Source organism: Ornithorhynchus anatinus, chromosome 3 (assembly GCF_004115215.2).
Source record: "Ornithorhynchus anatinus isolate Pmale09 chromosome 3, mOrnAna1.pri.v4, whole genome shotgun sequence".
Lineage (NCBI taxonomy): Eukaryota > Metazoa > Chordata > Mammalia > Monotremata > Ornithorhynchidae > Ornithorhynchus > Ornithorhynchus anatinus.
In genome coordinates, this window is record NC_041730.1 from 3,737,206 (window position 1) to 3,761,087 (window position 23,882).

At 60.6% G+C, this 23,882-nt stretch overlaps 1 protein-coding gene across 3 annotated transcripts in view; it reads right to left on the reverse strand.

Annotated features, from left to right (window-relative positions):
- Positions 1 to 266: 266 nt before the first annotated feature.
- Positions 267 to 23,882, reverse strand: part of EPS8L2 (EPS8 like 2) — a 72,495-nt gene continuing 48,879 nt past the window's right edge. For 2 of the 3 annotated variants that reach the window (XM_029059398.2, XM_029059400.1), the window contains exons 5-21: positions 22,754 to 22,915; positions 22,172 to 22,324; positions 21,781 to 21,860; positions 21,306 to 21,442; positions 16,725 to 16,804; positions 16,072 to 16,198; positions 15,354 to 15,442; positions 14,349 to 14,423; positions 14,086 to 14,234; positions 13,806 to 13,932; positions 11,143 to 11,225; positions 8,177 to 8,282; positions 5,262 to 5,381; positions 4,122 to 4,260; positions 2,510 to 2,693; positions 1,261 to 1,393; positions 267 to 370 (exon numbers count right to left, since the gene is read on the reverse strand). In XM_029059398.2, coding sequence (XP_028915231.1) covers positions 287 to 370; positions 1,261 to 1,393; positions 2,510 to 2,693; positions 4,122 to 4,260; positions 5,262 to 5,381; positions 8,177 to 8,282; positions 11,143 to 11,225; positions 13,806 to 13,932; positions 14,086 to 14,234; positions 14,349 to 14,423; positions 15,354 to 15,442; positions 16,072 to 16,198; positions 16,725 to 16,804; positions 21,306 to 21,442; positions 21,781 to 21,860; positions 22,172 to 22,324; positions 22,754 to 22,915 — 2,028 coding nt within the window. In that variant the 3' untranslated portion in view covers positions 267 to 286. The remainder of the gene's footprint in view (positions 371 to 1,260; positions 1,394 to 2,509; positions 2,694 to 4,121; positions 4,261 to 5,261; positions 5,382 to 8,176; positions 8,283 to 11,142; positions 11,226 to 13,805; positions 13,933 to 14,085; positions 14,235 to 14,348; positions 14,424 to 15,353; positions 15,443 to 16,071; positions 16,199 to 16,724; positions 16,805 to 21,305; positions 21,443 to 21,780; positions 21,861 to 22,171; positions 22,325 to 22,753; positions 22,916 to 23,882) is intronic. The other variant, XM_029059399.2, reaches the window with a different exon arrangement.

Below are 23,882 nucleotides of genomic sequence, written 5' to 3' on the forward strand. Positions count from 1 at the left end.
GAATAGCAGGCAGACCGCCCATTTTGGGGTATAAAATAGAGATATAAAAATAATAATACTTCATGCAATACTAAAGCACAGCTTCCCTCAGCCGCCAGGCGGGCTGGGAGAGGCCCCTCCCGGCCCTCCGTGCGTTTTCGGATCCTCGTGGTCGAACGGGAGTGACCCTCGCCCTTCCCGACATTCCCAAGTCCGCCGCTGCTCCTTCCTCCCTCCGGGTCCGGGACGGCTGCGCTTTTTTTTGGAACTAAACTCTAAATCTCCCTCCCCGCCCCTCCGCAGAGTCTTAACTCTCCGGTTCGATCTTCTTCTGTTTTTTGGAATGGAATTTAATCATGACTTCCTCCAGCTCGGACCCGCCTTGGTTTTTCTGGAAGAGAAACGAAACACGGTGAGGGGGTGACCCGTTCCGGGTCACGGAAGCAGAGGGTCTCCGTCCTCTCCCGGGCCCGCCGGCTCCCGGCTTCCCTCCTCCCCTGGCTCCGCACGGCCGATCCATCAGAGTAGAGGCTCGCGGGGCTTCCTCGTTGGGACCACGGGTGAGGCCTACGTTTCCCGGAAGCCCCTGCTCTGTCCCCACCACCTGCTTGCCAGACCCTTTACCTCCTCAGTCAATCAATCAATGGCAATTATTGATCACTGACTGAGTGCACAGCACTGTACTACGCCCTTGGGAGAGGCAATACAATAGATTTTGTAGACGCTTTTTTTAAAAATGGTATTTGTTAAGCACTTACTATGTGCCAAGCACTGTTCTAAGCGCTGGGGTAGATACAGGGTAATCAAGCGGTCCCACGGGGGCTCACAGTCTTAATCCCCATTTTACAGATGAGGTCACTGAGGCCCAGAGAAGTGAAGTGACTTGCCCAAAGTCACATAGCTGACTAGTGGTGGGCCTGGGATTCGAACCCATGACCCCTGACTCCCAAGCCCAGGCTCTTTCCACTAAGCCACGCTGCTTAAACTCTTACTATGTGCCAGGCATGGGCCTGGGAGTCAGAAGGACCTGGGTCTTAATCCCAGCTCTGCCACATACTAATAATAATAATATTAATAATCGTGGTGTCTGTTAAACTCTTACCATGTGCAAGACACTGTACTATGCGCTGGGGTAGATATAAGCTAATCAGGTCCGGCCCAGTCCATGTCCCACAAGGAGTGCTTGGTACATAGTAAGTGTTTAAAATACCACTGTTATTATTATAACTATTATTATTATTTATCGGAAAGTCCAAGAAGCAAAAGAGAAGAGAGTCTGACCTCCAAAAGGCTTTTCTGCACTGTGAGCTGGCTGTAGACTCTGGCACCTTCCTCTCCACAGACTTTCTTCAGCTCCTCCTTGTTCAGGGAAAAGAGTTGGGCGCCTGTCAGGATCCCCAGCTGCTCCACGATCCTAACGCCAGGAAATGGAGGCGAGAAATCAAACACTGGGAGGGAGGGAAGAAGGGAAGAAGGGAGGAAAGAGGGAAGGAGGGAGGAAAAAAAAGGGAGGAAGGAAGGAAAGAAAGAAGGGAGAGAGGGAGGGAGGGAGGAATGAAGGCAGGAAGGGAGGAAGGGAGGGAGGGAGGAAGGGAGGGAGGATGGGAGGAGGAAGGAAGGAAGGGAGGAAGGGAGGAAGGAAGGGAGGAAAGGAGGGAGGGAGGAAGGGATGCAGGAAGGCAGGAAGGCAGGAAGGAAAACTGAAGGGCCTGCGTAGGGTCACTGGGGGAAAGTCAGGGATGGAGAGGGGAGAATCAGGGGTGTGGATGGTCCATGTTGGGTCACTGCAGAAAGTCAGGGGGGGAGAGGGGAGAGTCGGGGGGTTGGATGGTCAGTGCTGGGTCACTGGAGGAGAGTCAGGGATGGAAGAGGAGAGTCAGGGGTGTGGGAGGGTGCAAGCTGGATCCCTGGGAAGAGCAAAGGATGGAGTGAGGGGAGTTGGGAGTGTCGGATGGTGTGTGTTGGGTCACTGGGGGAGAGTCAGGGATAGAGAGGGGAGAGTCGGGGGGGGGGGGTTAGATGGTCCGTGCTGGGTCACTGGAGAAAAGTCAGAACGATGCATAAAGGAGTTGAAGAGGAGGAAAAGAGGACTTAGGGAAGGCTTCTTGGAGGAGATCTGCCTTCAATAACGCTTTGAGGGTGGAGAGAGTCATTGTTTGTCAGATATGAAGCTGTGTGGCTTAAGTGGGTAGACCCCAGGCCTGGGAGTCAGAAGGACGTGGGTTCTAACCCTGGCTCCGCCACATGTCTGCTGAGGGACCTCGGGCAAGTCGCTTCACTTCTCTGGGCCTTATTCCCTCATCTGGAAAATGGGGATTGAGACTGTGAGCCCCATATGGGACAGGGACAGTGTCCAACATCATTAACTTGTATCTACCCTAGTGCTCAGAACAGTGCTTGGCAAACAATAAGTGCTATATAATAATTATATAGGCACTCTACTAACGCCGGAGTAGAAGCAAGAAGATGAGGGGAGCCGGGGAAGGTTGAGGGGGGCCGGAGGAGCCGGAGGAGGGTGGGGGGCGCTTACGCTTTGCTGAAGGCTTTGGCTTCCAGCCAGGCTCTGACTTGGCTGGCGTCGGAGTCGTAGGTGAGGGGCACCTGGACGGCCTGGGCCCTCTCCACCTTGAAGTTCCTCTGAGGCGGCCCCACCTTGATGTTGGTGATCTTCTTGAGCAGCTCGTCGTTCACCTCGTCCATGTGGTGGATGAGTTCTGCCGGCGGACGGACGGACGGACAGACGTGAGGTCCTTCGAGGCCACCCCCCACCCCCTCGTCCCACCCCCGGGACCCCCAACCCCACCCCTGCCGGTGCCGGGGCGGGCTTTCTGAACGGCTGCGGGCTGACCACGCTCCCCCTGAGGGTACCCCAGAGCTTCCAAACGTGGCGGCCGGAAGCTGGACATGGTCAAGGGGTTCCAGAGGGGTTGGTAAGAATAGCTACGGTATCTGCTAAGCGCTTACTATGTGCCAGGCACTGTACTGAGCCCCGGGGTCGAGACAAGCAAATCAGAATGGACAGAGTCCCTGTCGACACGGGGCTCATAGCCTTAATCCCCATTTTACAGATGAGGGAACTGAAGCTCAGAGACGAAGTGACTTGCCCAAGATCTCCTACCCCTCTCAGAGAGGGGGGGCCGGCTCTGCAGGTCGCCCCTCGGTCCCTGGCCTGGAACGGCCTCCCTCCTCATATCCGGCAGACAATGACTCTCCTCCACTTCAAAGTCTTACTGAAGGCCCATCTCCTCCCAGAGGCCTTCCCTGCCTAATCCCTCCTTTCCTCTTCTCCCACCCCCTTCTGTGTCGCCTTGACTGGCTCCCTTTCTTCATCCCCCCTTCCAGCCCCACACCACTTTTGTCCATATCCATAATTTATTTCTATTAATGTCTGTCTCCCCCTCTAGACTGTAAATAAACTCACTGTGGGCAGGGAATGGGTCTGTTTAGTGCACCACTGTCCTCTCCCAAGTACTCAGTCCAGTGCTCTGCACACAGTAAGCGCTCAATAAATACGATCGACAGACCGACCGACCGCAGGGGGCAGCTGGAGCATCTTCCAGCTCGTCCCCACCATCTTAGGGGTGAGTCCACCCCCCCACCATCTTTGGGTGGCCAGAATCTCCCCACCCCCGCCACTGCCCGGTCCCAAGTTCACCTCACATATAAAATTGCCGATCGATTCCCTACCCTCTCCCGCCTCCGGCCCTGCCAGCATTCGGAACGGAAAGGGGGCAGCTGTGAGCCCCATGTGGGACAGGGAACTTGTCCAACCTAATTAGCTTGTAGCAATACCGGCCCTTAGTACGGTGACTGGCACATAATAAGCCCTTAACAAATGCCATCAAAAAAAAAAGAGAAGGATCCAGAGTTTTTCTGTGAAGCCCCAGGCCCCGGCAGCTCGGTCAGGGCTTCGTGGAGACGATTCCTCAGAGCGGTCCCCGTCCTCCCGGTCTGTCTCCCCCACTCTAGAATGTGAGCTCGTCGCGGGCGCGCAATGTGTCTGTTCTATTGTTATACCGTACTTTCCCAAGCGCTTAGTCCAGTGTTCTGCACACAGTAAGCGCTCCATAAATTTGACCGACTGACTGATTGACCGACATCTTCCCAGAACCCCCGGGGCCGGTCCGGAAGGCCGCGCTCACGTTCTTTGGCATCCTGGGGCGTGTTCCTGGCGGCCATCATCTCACTCCCCCACTTGTCTCCGGCGTAGCTGGCAGGCAGCTTGTGGCTGGGGCTGGTGGGCCCCGGACCCCGGGGGCTCAAGTCTCCCCGGTACCTCTGCTGGGGAAAGGGCAGAGAGAGGAAGCCTTCAGTGGCCGGACCCCGGGACTCTCGGACCCCCCGCCCCGGGCATCCCTCTCTCTTCCCTTCCCCTCCATGGGTCCCTTCTGCCCACAGCGATCGCGGGTGATCCCGGACCGGGCGTCGGAGCGGGGGCCCCGCCGCCTCAGATGGGGAATTTGGGAAGGGCTTTATACGATTGTTCGTCTCCCCCTCTGGACTGTAAGCAGGAAATAGATCTGCCTCTTCCCACTTCAGGCCATACTTCCCTCTGCTGCCCGATCATTTTTCTACAGAAGAGTTCAGGACTTGTTTCGCCACTCCTCAAGAACCTCCAGAGGTTGCCCATCCACCTCCCCATCAAACAAAAACTCCTCACCGTCGGCTTTAAAGCCGTCCGTCCCCTCGCCCCCTTCTACCTCACCTCGCTACTCTCCCACTCCGACCCGGCCCTCACACTTCGCTCCTCTAATGCCAACCTTCTCCCTGTCCCTCCATCTCGCCTATCTCACCGCCGACCCCTCGCCCGCATCCCGCCTCTGGCCCGGAACGCCCTCCCTCCTCATATCAAACAAATCATCACTCTCCCCCTCTTCAAAGTCTTATTGAAGGCCCATCTCCTCCAAGAGGCCTTCCCTGACTCAGCCCTCCTTTCTCCGTCTCCCTTCTGTGTCATCCTGACTTGCCCCCTTCATTTACCCATCCTGTCCCAGCCTCAGAGCACTTATGTCCATATCTGTCATTTATTTAATGCATATTAAATGTCTGCTTCTCCCTCTAGACTGTCAGCTCATTGTGCTCAGGGAATGTGTCTGTTTATTGTTACACTGTATTCTTCCAACTGCTTAGTAAAGTGCTCTGCATACAGTAAGCACTCAATAAATACAATTGAATGAATTATATTTTTCAATCGTACTCTCCCAAGTGCTTAGTATGGTACTCTGCACCCAGTAAGTGCTCGATAAATACAACTGACTGTCTGGCCGTGACTGGCTACTGACCTGATCCTGTTGGTTGTACACATCCTCCGGCCTCAAGACATCTAGGATGTTGTAGGGGACGTAGCCAGCTTGCCCACTGCGGTTCCTCAGTTTCCACCACTGCCTGTTGTCCTCCAACACCTGCGCGTCAGGGAGGACCAGTATGGGGTCAGTCGCTAACCCCGGGGATGGGGTCACCCTCACGGTCCCCCCTCCTCCAGGGGGGCTCTGTCTCTCCCAGCCCACTGGGGGGATGGATGCTGGCTCAGTTCCTGCCCACTCCCTGGCATCTCGTAGCCAGGAAGCTCATCTTTATGAGGAGAAGAGGGAGGGAAGAAGGGGAGAGGGAGGGAGGGAAAGAAGGGAAGAGGGAGGGAGGGAAAGAAGGGGAGAGGAAGGGAGGGAAAAAAGGGGAGAGGACGGGAGGGAAAGAAGGGGAGAGGAAAGGAGGGAAAGAAGGGGGAGAGGAAGGGAGGGAAAGAAGGGGAGAGGAAGGGAGGGAAAGAAGGGGAGAGGGGAGAGGACGGGGGAGGAAGGGGGGGAAAGAAGGGGAGAGGACGGGAGGGAAAGAAGGGGAGAGGAAAGGAGGGAAAGAAGGGGAGAGGAAGGGAGGGAAAGAAGGGGAGAGGAAGGGAGGGAAAGGAAGGGAGAGGAAGGGGGGGAAAGAAGGGGAGAGGACGGGAGGGAAAGAAGGGGAGAGGAAAGGAGTGAAAGAAGGAGAGAGGAAGAGGGGAAGAAGGGGAGAGGAAGGGAGGGAAAGGAAGGGAGAGGAAGGGAGGGAAAGAAGGGGGAGAGTGCACTACTGTTCCGATGGGGGAGCTGGCTCTGCAGGGGGTGGTGCTGTCCCAGTAGGGCTCAGTGCTTTGAACAGTGCTCGACACATAGGAAGCGCTTAACAAATACCATGACTATTATTATTTTATTATTATTAGGGTGCACTGTTCCGGAGAGGTGGGGCGGCACTGTTCCGGTAGGGGGCGCTGCCTGACGGGGGTTGGTGGGCACTGTGCTGCTGAAGGGCGCTGTCGGCGCCGTGACGATAGGGGGCGCTATCCTCATTGGCGGGGGAGGAGGGCGCTTTCCGGTAGGGGGCGCTGTGCAGGCAGGATGAGCTGTACCGGCGGGAGCGCTGACCCTGTAGGGGGCGCTGTCCCGATATGGGGGGGAGGGGCGGGTGTATGTGGGGGCCGCTCTGTTCCGGCTAAGGGACACTGTCCCAGTAGGGGGCGCTGTCCCGATGGGAGGGGGGTGGGGGGGACTCCGTCCGGTAGGGGGCGCTGTCCCGATGAGGAGGGCTCTGCCCGGTAGGGGGCGCTGTCCCGGTGGTAATAATAATAACAACAACAATAATAATAATACTGGTATCTGTTAAGCGCTTACTATGTGCCAAGCACCGTTCTAAGCGCTGGGGGGGAGATACAAGGTCACCAGGTTGCCCCACGTGAGGCTCACCGTCTTCATCTCCATTTTACAGATGAAGTAACAGGCACAGCAGAGAAGTGAAGCGACTGGCCCAAAGTCACACCCAGCTGACAAGTGGCGGATCCGCGATTAGAACCCACGACCGCTGACTGCCAAGCCCGGCCTCTTGCCACTGAGTCACGGGGGCGCGGGGCCGGCGGGAGGAGGGGAGAGGGGGCTCCGACCGGTAGGGGGCGCTGTCCCGAGGAGGAAGGCTCTGTCCGGCAGGGGGCGCTGTGCCGCCCGGAGGTGGGGAGGGGGAGGGAGGGAGAGGAGGAGGAGGAGGAGGAGAGAAAGGAGGGAGAGAAAGAGGGAGGAGGAGGAGGAAGGAGGAGAGAAGAAGGAGCAGGAAGAAAAGGAGGGGAAGGAGGAAATAAGGTGCAGGAGAGTGGACTAAGGGGAGTAAGAAGAGGAGAGGGAGGGTGAGAGAAAGGGGGGAGGAGAGAGGAGGAAGAGGAGGAGGAGGAAGGGGGAAGGGAGGAGGGGGAGAGAAGGAGGAGGAAGGGGGAGGAGGAGGAAGAGAAGGAGGGAAAGGGGGAGGGGGAGAGGAGGAGAAGAGAAGGGAAGGTGTCTATCACTCTGTTGCGTTGTCTTCCCCCAAGCGCTTAGTTCAGGGCTCTCCACACAGTAAGTGCTCGATAGATACCGTCGAGGACGATGAGGAAGAAGAGGGGAGGAGGAGGAGAAGGGGGAGGGTGGGGGGGATAAGGGGAGGAAACGGAGGGCGAAAGGAAGAGAAGAGAAGGAGGAGGATGGGGGCGTTGAGGGAAAGTAGAGGAGGAGGAAGGGGAGGACCCGGTCCCAGGAGAAGCCAGGACCTGGACGCGGTCAGCGATGACGCCCGCAGTAGCCGACCAGCCGAGGCGCGCACCCATCCCCTCACCCCTCCTCTGGAATTCAGGGCCGGCCCCCAGACCCACTGCCCGGAGACAGATGGCCTTCTGCCCCCTGGGGAGAGACCCGAGGGCTCAGAGCCCCCTCCTCCCCCAGCACCCCCTCCCTCTGGTCCCCACCAGGAGCCCCCTGGGACACCCCAGGCAGCGGCAGGGGCGGTTTGGGGGGGCTGGGACCCGACCCAGAGGCCCCCCGGGTGAGCCAGGGGGAGGGGAAGGGTCAAAGGCCAGGGGGAGGCTGGGCAGGGTGAGGGCCGGACAGAAAGCGCTCAATAAATCCCACTGATGACGACGAGGAAGGGGAGAGGAGGGGGAAGAGATTGGCGAGGATGGGGAGTGGGGGGATGAGGGGAGGAAACGGAGGGGGAGAGGAGGAGGAGGAGGAGGAAGAGAAGAGGGAGGACGGGGGCAGGCAAGGAGAGGGCAGAGTGAGGGCCGGACGGGGCGAGAGCGGGGTAAGGGTCGGGCGGGACGAGGCGAGGCAAGGGTCAGACAGGGCGGGGCGAGGCCTGGAGGGTCAAAGGTCAAACGGGGCGAGGGCCGGCTGAGGGGGGGGGGTCTTCCCGGGGTGGGGGGCCTCACCTCGAGCACCTCGTCCTTGAGCACGGACAGCTCGTTGGCGTTGTGGGCAGTGAAGTCGTATCTGATCTTGGCGAACCTGGCCATCCCCGGCGGCGACTCGTAGCTCCTGCCGGGCAGCGGACTGGAGGCTGGCCGGGGTCCGCTCCGCTCGCCGCCCCCCGCCGCCCCCCGGCCCCTCCCGCCCTGCCGGCGCCGCGATTGGCTGTCGGGGACCCCCCCCGCCCCCCACGCCCCGGGGGACCCCGGAAACTAGTCCGGTGCCGCTGACACTCACTCCCGGACACGGGGGACCAGAAACTGTGTCACTCGGCCGCCGCTGCGGAGCATCGAGCGATAGCGGCGGCGACGGCCGTGGAGGGACGGTGGCCCGGTGGTTTGAGCGCGGGCTTGGGAGTCAGGGGACGTGGGTTCTAATCGTTCAATAGTATTTACTGAGCGCTTACTATGTGCAGAGCACTGTACTAAGTGCTGCCCTCCACTGTGTGAGTCACTTCACTTCTCTGGGCCTCAGTGACCTCATCTGGAAAATGGGGATGGAGACTGGGAGCCCCACGTGGGACCACCTGATGACCTTGGATCTACCCCACTGCTCAGAACAGCGCTTGGCACGTAGGAAGCGCTTAACGGATACCGTCATCATTATTAAGGAGCAGGGGCACGAGGCAGTGGATAGAACGCGGGCCTAGGGGTCGGAAGGTTTAAACCCGGCTCCTCCGCTCGTCTGCCGTGTGACCTTGGGTAAGTCGCTTGGCTTCTCGGTGCCTCGGTTCCCTCGTCGGCAAAATGGGGCGTGACACTGGGAGCCCCAAGTGAGACGGGGACTGGGTCCAACCCCATTTGCTTTGTACCCGCCCCGGCGCTTATTCGGTGCCTGGAACACAGTGAGCGCGTAGCGGACACCGCCTTTATTGTTATTAATTCCCTACTCTCCCGAAGGCTTAGTACGGCGCTCTGCACCCAGTAAGCGCTTACAAAATCCGATGGGCTGATTGACTGTTCAGAACAGGATGGCGGAGAAACTGATCCAGGCCTCGGCCCTGCGTCGCAGACACACCCGCACACGTATATCCGTACACAGATGTACGCGGGTGCGTGGTGTTCACCCACACATACCCACTCCCGCCCACACCCACGCCCATTTCCACACGTTCACACTCCACGCGCTATTTGAATCCTGCAGGAAATGGCTCAGCCCTTCCAGACGTCAAACGAGAAGCGTTTCTGGGTCTTAGAAAAGCTTAGAAACCTAGAAAACGAAGAAGGACGGCCCGTGCGGTGCGGTGCGGGCCGCCCGAAGCGGTGGGGAACCAGCGGGCTAAGGAGCAGGGCAGCTGCCGGCGGGGGCCAACACGGGGCGTTTCGCCCTAAAAAAGGGCAACGGCGTCTTAATGACTGGGCCGTGTGTTAAGCGCTTACTATGTGCCAAGCACTGTACTAAGCGCTGGGGTAGATACAAGATCATCAGGTCCTCGGAGAAGGGTGGGGACCAGTCCCAGATCAATCGATCAATCACTTAATCAATCCTCTAGACCGTAAGCTCCTCTAGATTGCAAGCTTACTGCGGGCAGGGAATGTGTCTGTTTACTGTTCTGTTGTCCTCTCCCAAGCACTTAGTGAATAATAATAATGTGGGTATTTGTTAAGCGCTTACTAGGTGCAGAGCACCGTTCTAAGCGCTGGGGGAGATACGGGGTCATCGGGTGGTCCCACGGGAGGCTCACGGTCGTCATCCCCGTTTTCCAGATGAGGTCACTGAGGCACCGAGAAGTGAAGTGACTTGCTCACAGTCCCCCAGCTGACAAGTGGCAGAGCCGGGATTCGAACCCCTGACCTCTGACTCCCAAGCCCGGGCTCTTTCCACTGAGCCACGTTGCTTCTGCACCTAAGTGAGAGCTCTATAAATATGACTGAATGAATGAATCGATAATAGTAATAATAACCGTACTTGTTAAGCGCTTATTATGTGCCAACCGTTGTTCTAGGTGCCTGGGTGGATAATAATAATAATAATAATAATCATGGTATTTGTTAAGCGCTTACCATGCGCCATACACTGTTCTAAGCGCTGGGGTAGATACGAGGAAATCAGGTTGGACACAGTCCCTGTCCCGCATGGGGCTCAGGATCTTAATTCCCATTTTCCAGATGAGGTGACCGAGGCCCAGAGAAGTGAAGGGACTTGCCTAAGGTCCCTCAGCAGACAAGTGGAGGAGCCAGAATTAGAACCCTGTCCCTTCCGACATTCGGGCCCGGGCTCTAGCCGCTGCATCCGATACCAGCTGATGAGGCCGGACCCAGTCCCCGTCCCCCGTGGGGCTCACGGTCTTCACCCCCGTTTTCCAGATGAGGGAACTGAGGCCCAGAGAAGTGAAGTGACTTCCAATCAGTCAGTGCCACCAATAATCTTAATAATAATAACGTTGGCATTTGTTAAGCGCTTACTATGTGCCGAGCACTGTTCTAAGCGCTGGGGTAGACACAGGGGAACCAGGTTGTCCCACGTGGGGCTCCCGGTCTTCATCCCCATTTTACAGATGAGGTAACTGAGGCACCGAGAAGTGAAGTGACTCGCCCACAGTCACCCAGCGGACAAGTGGCCGAGCCGGGCTTCGAACCCATGACCTCTGACTCCAAAGCCCGTGCTCTTTCCACTGAGCCACGCTGCTTCTCCAATCCATTCCATTCATTCATTCAACTGTATTTACTGAGCGCTTACTGTGCGCAGAGCATTCATTCAATCGCATTTATTGGGCGCTGACTGTGTGCAGAGCACCGTACTAAGCGCTTGGATACGGTCTCGATCGAGTGCTTACCGTACCAAGTGCTCCGCACACATCTTCCCAGCTTGGGGGGGGGGGTGGCTATTTAGCTGAGCTCACCCGTCCCCCGCCCCGGGGACGCTCCCGAGTGGGTCGCGGGGGGGGGGGAGGACGGGATGGGGGGCCGCAGCGCGGGGTCCGTCTCACCTGGGAGAGTGGGAAGTGGCTCCGGGCTGGAAGGAGTCCCCGCCGGCCACGGGGTCCGGCAGCTGGCCGCGCTTCGGCGACGTCTGCGAGGGAAAGCCGGTGGGCGGACGGCGTGGCCGAGGAGGGGCCGGGGTGGCCCAGAGCCCCCCGCCACCTCCCCGTGGCCGTCCCGAAGCCCCTCAGAGCCCCCCCACCCACCCCTCCGACCGGGTGCCGGGTGCCGACCGTCATTTATTTATGGGTATGGATGTCTGCCTTCCCGCCTCTGGACTGTCAGCTCGCTGTGGGCAGGGAACGTCACCGTTTATTGCTCGCTCGTCCTCTCCCAAGCGCTTAGTACGGGGCTCTGCACCCCTTAAGCGCTCAGTAAATACGACTGAATGAACGAGCACCGGATGGACCACTTTCTGAGTTCAAGGCTGAGCACTTACTGGACACCGGCTGAGTCTCCCCCTCTAGACTGTAAGCTCGCTGTGGGCAGGGAATGGGCCTGTGATCGCAGTGGACTCTCCCAAGTGTTTAGGGCAGTGCTCGGCACAGGGTAAGCGCTCGATAAATATGACGGACTGAGCGCTTACTAGGTGCCGACCGAGCGCTTGGGGGGACACAGTAATAAAGTGGCATCTGTTAAGCGCTTACTATGTGCCGAGCACTGTTCTAAGTGTCGGGGGCATACGCGAGGTAATCGGGTTGGACACAGGACCCGTCCCACACGGGGCTCGTAGTTGTAGGATCGTTATTATTATAGAATACCAATAATCAGTTAATTATTCGATTAATAATTAATGTAGACTTGTGGAACATTATTAATTAAAAAATAATGATGTCAAATAACAATAATACCCATTTCACAGATAATAATGACGTTGGTGTCTGTTAAGCGCTTACTCTGTGCAGAGCACCGTTCTAAGCGTCGGGGTAGATAGAGGGTCATCGGTTTGTCCCACATGAGGCTCACGGTCTTCACCCCCATTTTCCAGATGAGGTAACTGAGGCCCCGAGAAGTGAAGCGACTGGCCCACAGTCACCCAGCTGACAAGCGGCAGAGCCGGGATTCGAACCCATGACCTCTGACTCCCAAGCCCGGGCTCTTCCCACCGAACCACGCTGCTTCTCAGCTTCTTCAGATGAGGTAACTGAGGCACAGAGAAGTTAAGGGGCTTGCCCCAGGTCACACAGCAGACAAGGGGTGGATCCGGGATTAGAACCCACGTCCTCGGACTCTCAGGCCCAGGCTCTTGCCACCGGGCCCCGTTGATTGACAGAGTACCGAAGTGAGCACTTACTGGGTACTGACGGAGCACTTGGGGGACACGTAATAACCGAGTGGCATTTGCTAGGCGCTTAGTACGTGCCAAGCACTGTACGAAGCGCTGGGGTGGATACAAGCTAATCGGGTTGGACACGGCCCCGGTCCCACGTGGGACTCACAGTCTCACCCCCATCTTACGGATGAAGGAACCGAGGCCCGGGGAAGTGAAGCGGTTTGCCCAAGGTCACACAGCAGACAAGGGGCGGCGCCGGGACTGGAACCCAGGTCCTCCTGACTCCCGGGCCCGGGCTCTGTCGGCTAGAAATCATTCATTCATTGGACCGTAGTTATTGAGCGCTTCCCGGGTGCGAAGCACTCGTGGCTCAGTGGCCAGAGCTTGGGAGTCAGAGGTCGTGGGTTCTAATTCCGCCCCCGCCACTCGTCGGCTGTGTGACTTTGGGCGAGTCTCTCCACTTCTCCGGGCCTCGGCGACCTCCTCTGGGAAATGGGGATGAAGACTGTGAGCCCCACGTGGGGACAACCCGATCACCTTGTATCCCCCCGGTGCTTCGCACAGCGTAAGCGCTCATCAAATGCCATCGTTATTATTATTATTAGTAGTAGTAGTAGGCGCTTGGGAGAGGACAATAGAGCGATCAACAGACACATTCGTGACCCCGGCCCCGGGACAAGAGAGTGGCCACGAATGACAGACTCAAGGGAGTCGATGACGCCGCGGCCGGGGAGCCGTCCCCGCCGTGCCGAGGGGCCCGATGAGAAGCAGCGCGGCTCGGTGGCAAGAGCCCGGGCTTGGGAGTCAGAGGTCGTGGGTTCTAATCCCGCCTCCGCCCCTTGTCAGCTATGTGACTTGGGGCCAGTCGCTTCCCTTCTCTGAGCCTCGGTTCCCTCATCCGGAAAACGGGGACGAAGACGGTGAGCCCCACGTGGGACAGACCCGATCACCTTGTATCTCCCCGGCGCTTAGAACGGTGCTTGGCACATAGTAAGCGCTTCGTAAATACCATCATCATTAGAGAAGCAGCGCGGCTCGGTGGAAAGAGCCCGGGCTTGGGAGTCAGAGGTCATGGGTTCGAATCCCGGGCTCTGCCGCTTGTCAGCTGGGTGACCGTGGGCGAGTCATTTAACTTCTCTGGGCCTCAGTTACCTCATCTGGAAAACGGGAATTAACTGTGAGCCTCACGTGGGACAACCTCATCACCCGGTATCTCCCCCGGCGCTTAGAACAGTGCTCCGCACAGAGTAAGCGCTTGACAAACACCAACGTCTTTATCATCGTTATTAAGACGGGACCGGGCCACAGGGGGAAGACTTCCCGGAGGGGGTGACGTCTACGCTGTCGGGAGGGCGAAGGACGGGGGCGGCCCGGGGAGAGAGGGGACGGGTCACCCACCTCCTCCTGGAACTGGCCGCCGTCCGCTTCCCAGGGGGCCCCCTGCAAGATCTCCAGGGGGGGCTCCCAGCCGTTGTGGAACCGGGGGCCGTAGAAGGGGACGGGGGGGTCCCGCTGCCACTCGGCTCTGGGGAGGCACGAGAGGGACGGCGGTCGGTCAGGGAGCGGACGCCGTCCTCGGGGGGGGGGCCTGAGCGCCCGGCCCCCGGAGGGACGCCCGGACCGCGGCTCCCTCGCCTCCTCCCCGCCTTCCAGGGCGCCGCCCTCCCGGCCGGCCTACCTCGACCGCATCCACGACTCCCCCAGAGACTCCCACAGGGCCATCTCTTTGGGGGTGAGGTGACCCTTCAGGAAGTCGATGGCGTCCCGAGACAGGAGGGGCGTGACGACCGTCCTGGCGACGCTGGGGCCTCCGCAGCTGCTGACGATCTAGGGCCGGCCCCGCGGGGTCAGAGGGCCGCGGGCCCAACGGTCGCCCGGACCCCCGCGACCCGGCCCGCCGCCCGTGGCCTCGCCGTCGCCCTCCCTGCCGGGGAGACTCACCAGTTCCAAGGGGCCGAAGAGGAAGTGGACGAGCTCGGAGGCGCTGGGATTCTGGATGTGCTTCTTCAGCTTAGCCTGGGGAGGCCGAGGATGGGGGTTCCGGCGGCCGGCGTCGCCCACCCGCCCCCGCCCGCCGCTCGGGGCCCGCCGAGACCCTCCCCGAGCCAGGCGGCGGCGGGCCCAGATCTCCGGCCGCCCCCGCCGTCCTATCGGATCCGACGGCGACGACCGGGGTGTCTGGTGGGCGCCTACTGTGGGCCGGGCACCGTCCCAAGCGGCGGGGTTGATACGAGCGAACCGGGTTGGACACGGTCCCCGTCGCAAACGGGGCTCACGGTCTTAATCCCCATTTTACGGATGAGGGAATCGAGGCGCAGGGAGAAGAAGCCCGGCTCAGCGGTTAGAGCCCGGGCCGGGGAGTCAGAAGGTCGTGGGTTCTGATCCCAGCTCCGCCACTCGTCTGCCGGGTGACTCTGGGCACTTCTCTGTGCCTCGGTTCCCCCACCTGTAACACGGGGATTGAGACTGTGGGCCCCGTGTCGGACGAGGGGCCGGGTCCAACCCGATCCGCTTGCATCCACCCCAGCGCTTAGTAGAGTGCCTGACACACAGTAAGTGCTTCAGAAATAACGACGGTGATGATGACGACGGTATCTGGTAAGCACTCGCTACGTGCCGACCACCGTTCTGAGCGCTGGGGCAGATACAGGGTCAGCGGGTCGTCCCACGTGGGGCTCACGGTCTTCATCCCCATTTTCCAGATGAGGTTACTGAGGCCATTTAAAAAAATGCCATCTTAAACAACAAAAGTGACTCTCCCGAGGTCACCCGGCAGACAGATGGCAGAGCCGGCATTCGAACCCATGACCTTCGGACTCCCGGGCCCGGGCGCTACCCACTAGGCCACGTCGCTTCTCCTCCAGGCCGGCCCTCGGTCCGGGCGGCTCTCGGGGCCGGTCCGGGCCTCGCGGGAGCGGGAGGTGGGAGGGTGGGTGGGGGTCTCACCAGGAGGTTCAGGGCCAGCTTGGTTTTCTGGAAGCAGTCGACGAACTCCGGCTCCGTCGGGGGCCGGGCCCGCAGCGTCAGGACACCCTCTGGGGGAGGGGAGGGACGGGGTGACAGGGGGTCGCCCGGCCCGTCGCCCCTTTGCCCAGCGAGGGGGACGGGCGGGCCCCGGACGCTCGGGGATGCCGGTGGCAGAGAAAGCCGGTCCCCCCCCGTCCCCCGCACCCACGACCTCCTGCCACCCGGATATCTGCCAGCCTGGTGACCCTGCCAAGTTGTCCCGTTCTCCCCGCCGCCCAGCACCGGCTCTCCGGGCACCCGGCGCCCCGATCCGGTCCCCGGTGGCCCCGTGCCCCCCTCGCGCCACTCTGGTTCGGTGCCCGATGGCCCGGTCCTCCCGGTGCCCATCGCCCGGCTGATCCGGTGCCCGCCGGCCCCGTCTCTCCGATGCCTGTCACCCCAGCCCGGTTCCCCTGGTGCCCATCACCCCGCCCCGATCCAGTGCCCGCTGGCGCCCATCGCCTTGCCCCGGTCCGGTGCCCGCCAACCCAATCCCCCCGGCACCCATCACCCCACCCCAGTCCGGGACACCCCCCAGCCCCGTCCCCTCAGCGCCCATCACCACACCCCGCCGTCCCCCCGGTGCCCGTCACCCGCCCCGGTCTGATGCCCACCGTCCCGTCCCCCCATGGCCCCTCGCCCCGTCCCGTCCGGGTACCTGCGGGCCCTTTCTTCCCCTTCTTCTTGCCCTTCTTCCGCTGGTTGAGCTGTTTGAAGGCCTCGGCCGCCTTCTGCAGTCGGGCCACGAAGAGCTCGATGTCGTCCAGGGCGCAGTTGAGGATTTGCTGGGGGTTGACGCGCGCCCGCACGCGGCCGGTTGGCACGGGGGCGGGTCCGCCGCCCCGTCCCCACCCCGGACCGTCCCCCCGAGACTCCCTGATGCCAACTGCTGGGCGAGCAGGTACCCCGTTTCGGGACAGATGAGCTGAATTTGGAAACCAGGTTGGGGGTTGGGGCGGATCAAATGGGGAGGGGCCCGGTGGCTAGAGCACAGGCCTGGGAGTCGGAAGGCCCTGGGTTCTAATCCTGACTCCACCGTTCATCCTCAGTTCCCTCACCTGGAAAATGGGGATGAAGACCGAGCCCCACGTGGGACAGGGACCGTGTCTAACCCGATTCGCTCGGATCCACCCCAGCGCTTACCGCAGTTCCCGGCACGTCATCGTTATCGCTACGCTCGACGATTTCCCTAAAGCCACCAGCCCCACCGGAGCCTTGAGGACTGCCGGGGTGGGGTCTCGGGTGCGAATTCTCCACGCTCACCTGGGTAAGCCCCGCCCCACCAGCCGGGGAGGGGGTCTAGGTTCTCACCGTTTCCTTTTCGATCTTCTGGGCCAGCAGGGCCCGGGATTCTTCGGGGCCTTGGGGGGCCGGTCCTCGCTGGCCTTGCTCTGGCCGGACACAAACGGGGATCGGTGACCCCGACCGATGACATCGAAGTGCGGCCCTCTGGGTCCCCCCCGCCACCCCGCCAACGGAGTCACGGCCCAGAGCCGGGCCGGGAAGTCCAGGCCTTCCGTCTGTCCGTCTCCCCCTCTAGACTGTAAGCTCGCTGTGGGCGGGGAATGTGTCTGTCGATTCATTCATTCATCGGTATTTATTGAGCGCTTACTGTGGGCAAATAATCGTGGTATTTGTTAAGCACTCACTACGTGCCAAGCGCTGTACTGAGGCCCAGGGAAGTGAAGTGACTTGCCCAAGGTCACCCAGCAGACAGGTGGCAGAGCCAGGATTAAAGCCCTTCTGACTAAATAGACACATAATAATAATAATGTTGGTATTTGTTAAGCGCCTACTATGTGCAGAGCACTGTTCTAAGCGCTGGGGGAGATACAGGGTGATCAGGTGGTCCCACGTGAGGCTCACAGTTAATCCCCATTTTAGAGACGAGGTAACTGAGGCCCAGAGAAGTGAAGCGACTCGCCCACGGTCACACAGCCGACAAGCGGCGGAGCCGGGAGTCGAACTCATGACCTCTGACTCCGAAGCCCAGGCTCTTTCCACTGAGCCACGCTGCTTTCCCTGCCCACAACGAGCTTGCAGTCTAGAAGGGGGGGGGGAGGTTATTATACTGTCCTCTCCCAAGCGCTTAGGACAGTGTTCTGCACACAGTAAGCACTCAGTAAATATGACAGGCCCTGTGAAGGTTAGCCAGGGCCTAGGGCCAGCAGACATCAGCACTGAGGGGAATGAGGTCGGGGGAGGGAGGCCAGTCAGTTCACATAACCTCTCTGTGCCTCAGTTTCCTCATTTATAAAAACGGGGATGAAGACTGGGAGCCCCACGTGGGACAATCGGATCACCTTGTATCCTCCCCAGCGGTTAGAACAGTGCTCGGCACATAGTAAGTGCGTAAGAAAAGCCATTATTATTATCATTATTATTGTTGGGGGGGGGCAGTCAGACAGGGGTTGGGGGTAGGGAGAGGAGAAAGCCCCCTGGGGTCCCACCCGTTGGCGAGCAGTTGGAGCTTGGAATAATAACAATAACGATAAAATCGTGGAATTTATTAAGCGCCTGCTACGTGCCGGGCACGGTACTGAGCGCTGGGGTGCGTCCAAGCAAATCAGACCGGACCCGGTCCCTGTCCCCCGTGCGGCTCCCAGTCTTCATCCCCGTTTTCCAGATGAGGGACTGAGGCCCAGAGAAGGGCAGTGAGATGCCCAGGGTCACCGAGCGGACAAGTGGCGGAGCCGGGATTAGAACCCAGGTCCTCGTAGCGGGCAGGGGTGGGTCAGGGCCTTGCCAGGGTCCCTTCGCCCACAGAACAGGACCAACGGGAAGGCCCGCCTGCCCTTGCCAAGTAGGCTGCTGTGGGCGGGGAATGGGGCTGTTTACCGTTGTATCGTCCTCTCCCAAGCGCTCAGCGCAGGGCTCAGCACCCAGTAAGCGCTCGGTAAACATGACCGACCACCAACTCGGTTCTACGTGGCCTAGCAGTGGATAGAGCGTGGACTCGGAAGTCAGAAGGTAATGGGTTCTCATCCCGGCTCCGCCACTTGGCTGCTTCTAGGACCTTGGGCAAGTCGCTTCTCCGTGCCTCAGTGACCTCATCTGCAAAACGGGCATTGAGACGGCGAGCCCCACGTGGGACGGGGACCGCGTCCAACCCGATTTGCTTGTACCCACCCCAGCGTTTGGTACGGTGCCTGGCACAGAGTAATACCCCGATTACTGTACTTTCGCCAGCACTCAGTCCAGTGCTCTGCACACAGTAAGCGCTCAATAAGTATGATCGAATAAATGAATGAACGAAAGACCTCCTGCCAGTCGACCTCAGCCCTTCGGCCGTTCTGTTTGCCCACTGTGGGGTGAGGGGGTCACTTAGTACAGCGCTCTGCACACAGTAAGCAGCGCGGCTCAGTGGAAAGAGCCCGGGCTTGGGAGTCAGAGGTCGTGGGTTCAAATCCCGGCTCTGTCGCTTGTCAGCCGGGTGACTGCGAGCGAGTCACTTCACTTCTCTGGGCCTCAGTGACCTCATCTGGAAAATGGGGATGAAGACTGGGAGCCTCACGTGGGACAATCTGATGACCCTGGATCTCCCCCAGCGCTTAGAACGGTGCTCTGCCCATAGTAAGCGCTTAACAAATACCAACGTTATTAGTAAGCGCTCGATAAATACGAAGGGATGAAAGTCCGGGAGGACGGTTTGGTGGGCTGACGGGCAAATCTGGGCCAAGACTGCGTGACCTTTCGGCAAGTCACTTCGCTTCTCTGGGCCTCGGTCACCTCGTCTGTAAAATGGGGATTGAGACTGTGAGCCCCAAGTGGGACAAGGTCTCTGTCCAACCCCGAGCTTAATACAATGCCTGGCACATAGTAAGCGCTTAAAAATACTGATTATTATTTATTCATCCATTCAATCGTATTTATAATAATAATAATAATGTTGGTATTTGTTAAGCACTTACTATGTGCCGAGCACCGTTCTAGGCGCTGGGGTAGACACAGGGGAATCAGGTCGTCCCACGTGGGGGGTCACAGTCTTCATCCCCATTTTACAGATGAGGTCACTGAGGCACCGAGAAGTGAAGTGACTCGCCCAAAGTCACACAGCTGACAAGTGGCCGAGCCGGGATCCGAACCCATGACCTCTGACTCCAAAGCCCGTGCTCTTTCCACGGAGCCAGGTATGCGCTTACTGTTTGCACAGCACTGGACTGAGCGCTTGGAAAGTCCAACTGGGCAACAGAGAGAGACAATCCCTACCCAACCATGGGTTCACAGTCTTAAAGGGAGGGAAGGGACAACAAAACCAAACGGGTATTATTATTATTATGATTCAAACTGGCAGCAGAGCAGCCGGGCAACGGAGGAGCCGGGCCGGGCGCGGGCCGGGCAGTTCCCCGGGCATCCGTGGCCGGGGAGCGAGGCAGGTCACACCGCCTGCTGACCCCGGGTGCCCGGGACGGGGGCGAGCGATGAGAGGGGCCCGCCCCAGCACCCCAAAGCCTCCGGGGCGGAGGATGGGCGGGAGCGACCTCGCCCTGGACCGCTGCCCGGAGACGGTCTCTCCCGTGGGCGAGCGCCACGCGGCAGGGCCACGTGGGTGCCCGGGGGCACGCTGCCCGCCCAGGTGAAGCCCAGGGAGGGGGCGCGGGGGGCGGGGGGGGGGGGGGAAGGTGTACCTCCCCGGGGCAGAGGCGAGGTCGCTGTTATTTCCCCGGCTATTCCGGGCTCTAACAACAAAGCCGAGCGGGTGCGTGTGCGGGCGGGTACATGTGTGTTCACGCCCGCCCCACCCTTCCTGCCGAGAGCTGGATGGTCCATCTGCTTTGCCCCCGAGGTGGCTCAGGTGACCCCGGGAATAAGGATAATAATAATGTTGGTATTTGTTAAGCGCTTACTAGGTGCAGAGCACTGTTCTAAGCGCTGGGGGAGATACAGGGTCATCGGGTCGGCCCACGTGAGGCTCACAGTTAATCCCCATTTTCCAGATGAGGTCACTGAGGCACAGCGAAGTGAAGTGACTCGCCCACAGTCACCCAGCTGACAAGGGGCAGAGCCGGGAGTCGAACTCATGACCTCTGACTCCGAAGCCCAGGCTCTTCCCACTGAGCCACGGGAATCACTGTGAGCAGGGAACGGGTCTCCTTATTGCCGTATTGTCCTCTCCCAAGCGTTCAGTCCAGTGCTCTGCACACGGTAGGAGCTCAATAAATACGACCGAATGAATGAATGAAAGTCGCTTAACCCCACTGAGCCTCGGTTTCCTCACCTGAAAATGGGGATAACATCCCCGGCTGTCCCTCCCTCATAGACTGTGTGTGCTGTCAGTCAGTTGTATCTTTTGAGCGCTTACTATGTGCAGAGCACTGTACTAAGCGCTTGGGAGAGGACAACAGGACAGTAGAACGGAAACATTTCCTGTCCACAGTGGGTTTATAGTCCAGAGGGGGAGACAGATAATAAACAGAATTAAATAGATGACGGATGTGGACATAAGTGGTGCGGGGCCGGGGGGGGCGGGGGGGGATGAATAAAGGGAGCGAGTCGGGGCGACGCAGAAGGGAGTGGGAGAGGAGGAAAGGAGGGCTCGATCGGGGAAGGCCTCTCGGAGGAGACGGGCCTTCAATAAGGCTTCGAAGCTGGGGGAGAGTCACTGTCAAGTCAGGAAAGTCACAACCCCTCTGAGCCTCAGTTTCCTCACCTGAAAATGGTGAAAATGGGGAGAACCGCCCCCCCCCCCCAGGGCTGTCCCTCCCTCACAGACCGTGTTTCCCACGTGGGACAAGGACTGCGTCCACGCCAATGCTCTGCGCAGCGCTCGGCCCACAGGAAGTGCTTCTGAAACGCCCCAGTAACGGTAACGACGACAACCCCCGCCTCGGCGGGCGGCACAAGGGGAGCGTTGGCGGAGGAGGGCCGGCCCGGGGCCGGCATCCAGCTCACCGTAGGGCACGGGGGGGGCCACGCGGTTCTTGGGGTTCCTCGGGGAGCCGCCCGCGTCGTGCTGGAAGGGGATGGGGGCCGGGCCTTGCGGGGGCGGGAGGATGGACTGCCTCTGCTTGATCTTCTCCTGGTTGGCCCTGGAGAGGACACCGCCACCGCCCACCCCGCGACCGCGCTCAGTTCTCGGGCCCGGTCTCCCCCCGTCGGGGCCGGACTCCTCCCCCGGGTCGGCCGAGGGAGGGCGAGTGGGTTTGAGGTGGGGTGAGGGGGGTCACGGTGGGAGGCGAGTGGGGTCAAGACGGGGTGAGCGGGGTCGGGGCCGGGGGAAAGCGCCGTCGGCCCCCGGCCCTTCCCGAGCGTCTCCGCGGGAACCCGCCTCCCCCGGGGCCGGCCGAGAGGGAGCCCGGGCAGGGAGGGGAGCAGACTGGGCAGCGAGGGGACCCCGGTCGGGAAGGAGAGCCCGGGCGGTCCTTACTTGAGCGTCTGAGGCCGCAGCTTCTTGCCTTGCCGGCTGTCGGACAGGGCGCTGGCGATGTCCTCGTACACCATCTCTGCCTGCCGGGTCCAGGGCAGGGGGTGAGCGGGCGTGGGCAGAGAGCGCGAGGGCGCGGTCGGAAGGGGGGCGGGGGTGGGCGGGCGCAGGCACGAGGTGAGCGCGCGCGCACCTGGGCGGGTGCCCCCGCGGAGCGGGCGGGACGGCCAGCGGGGAGTGGAATCCGAGGTCCCGACCCCCCGGGCGGCCCCGAGATCCCGGGCTGCCCCCGCCTGCCAGCTCCGCCCCTCCCTTCCGCCCCCTCTGCCCCCCCGAGTGTGTCCGCCCACCCCCCTCGGGGGCGTCGGCCCCGGCCCCCGGTGGGGCGGCGCACCTCCACCTCGTCGCAGTTGAAGAAGTGGACGTCGGGCTTGTGCTGCTGCTCGTCGTCCTGGCAGACGAGGAGCAGGACGGAGCGGTAGCGGAGCTGGTTGAGGACGGTCTGGCAGTGCCGCACGGTGCCCAGCTCGAAGTTCTCCAGCTCCTCCTGCGGGCGACCACCCCCCCGTCAGGCCCACCTTCGGACCACGGCGGGTGAAGCGGCCCCGACCCGGGCCGGATTGGGTCGGGGGGACCCGCCGGGCCCGCCGGGAGGTGCCGCGGGGACACCGGCCTCACGGGGGGGGCGTTGCGGGGACATAATAGTAACGACGGAACGCGTTGAGCGCTTACTACGTGCCCAGCACTGGTCAACGGAAGGCCGTGAGGATGTCCCACGTGGGGCTCACGCTCTTCACCCCCATTTTACCGACGAGGGAACCGAGGCCCAGGGAAGTGAGGCGGCTTGCCCGGGGTCACACCGCGGGCAAGTGGCGGAGCCGCGATTAGAACCCACGTCCTCGGGCTCCCGAGCCCGGGCTCTCCCACTGAGCCGCGCTGCTTCTCGGCCTCCATCCCCGCCCGCCGTCCCGCTCACCCGCGTCTCGCAGTCCAGCAGGCAGATGGACTTGTCGTTTATCTGCAGCAGCATCTCCTGGGTCCAGATCTTGTCTTTGGAGCTCAGCTGGATCAGCTTCCGGATGGCGTCGTCCACGGTGACGATGGCCTCGCTCCGGTCCATGACGAAGGTGGCCAGGTGCTGCAGGTCCGGGATGGGCATGGAGCGGAGGGATCCCGCCACGGGACGAGAAATCCCCTCCTCCTCCCCACCCCCGGAACACACACACAGACCCCTCCTTTCCTCTCCTCCCACTCCCTTCTGCGTCGCCCCGACTCGCTCCGTTTCTTCACCTCCCCTTCCCGGCCCCCCCACCGCTTATAGTAATGTTGGTATCCGTTAAGCGCTTACTATGTGCACAGCACCGTTCTAAGCGCTGGGAGAGATACAGGGTCATCAGGTGGTCCCACGTGAGGCTCCCAGTCTTAATCCCCATTTTACAGATGAGGGAACGGAGGCACAGAGAAGCGAAGTGACTCGCCCACAGTCACCCGGCTGCCGAGTGGCGGAGCCGGGATTCGAACCCATGACCTCCGACTCCCAAGCCCGGGCTCTTTTCCGCTGAGCCTTGCCCACATCCCTCATTTCTTTCTCTCTCTTAACACCCGTCTCCCCCTCTAGACTGTAAGCCCGTCGTGGGCAGGGAACGCAACTCTTTACTGTTCTCTTGTCAGCGTGGCTCAGCGGAAAGAGCCCGGGCTTCGGAGTCAGAGGTCATGGGTTCGACTCCCGGCTCTGCCACTCGTCAGCTGTGGGACCGTGGGCGAGTCCCTTCGCTTCTCTGGGCCTCAGTGACCTCCTCTCTAAAATGGGGATTAACCGTGAGCCTCACGAGGGACGACCCGATGACCCCCATCTACCCCGGCGCTTAGAACGGTGCTCTGCACACAGTAAGCGCTTAAATGGCAACTTTTCTTTTTTCCTCCCGAGAGCTCAGTCCGCCGCTCCGCACACAGTAAGCGCTCGATGAATACGGTCGACTGCCCGGTCTGCACCCAATCCCACAAGCACGGCTGGCTAGCCGGGGACTCCGGGACCAGCCGCACAGGGCACCGGCTCCCTCCCGCTTCGGGTTTCCAGCCAGCGGGGCTGGTCGGGCTGGTCGAGC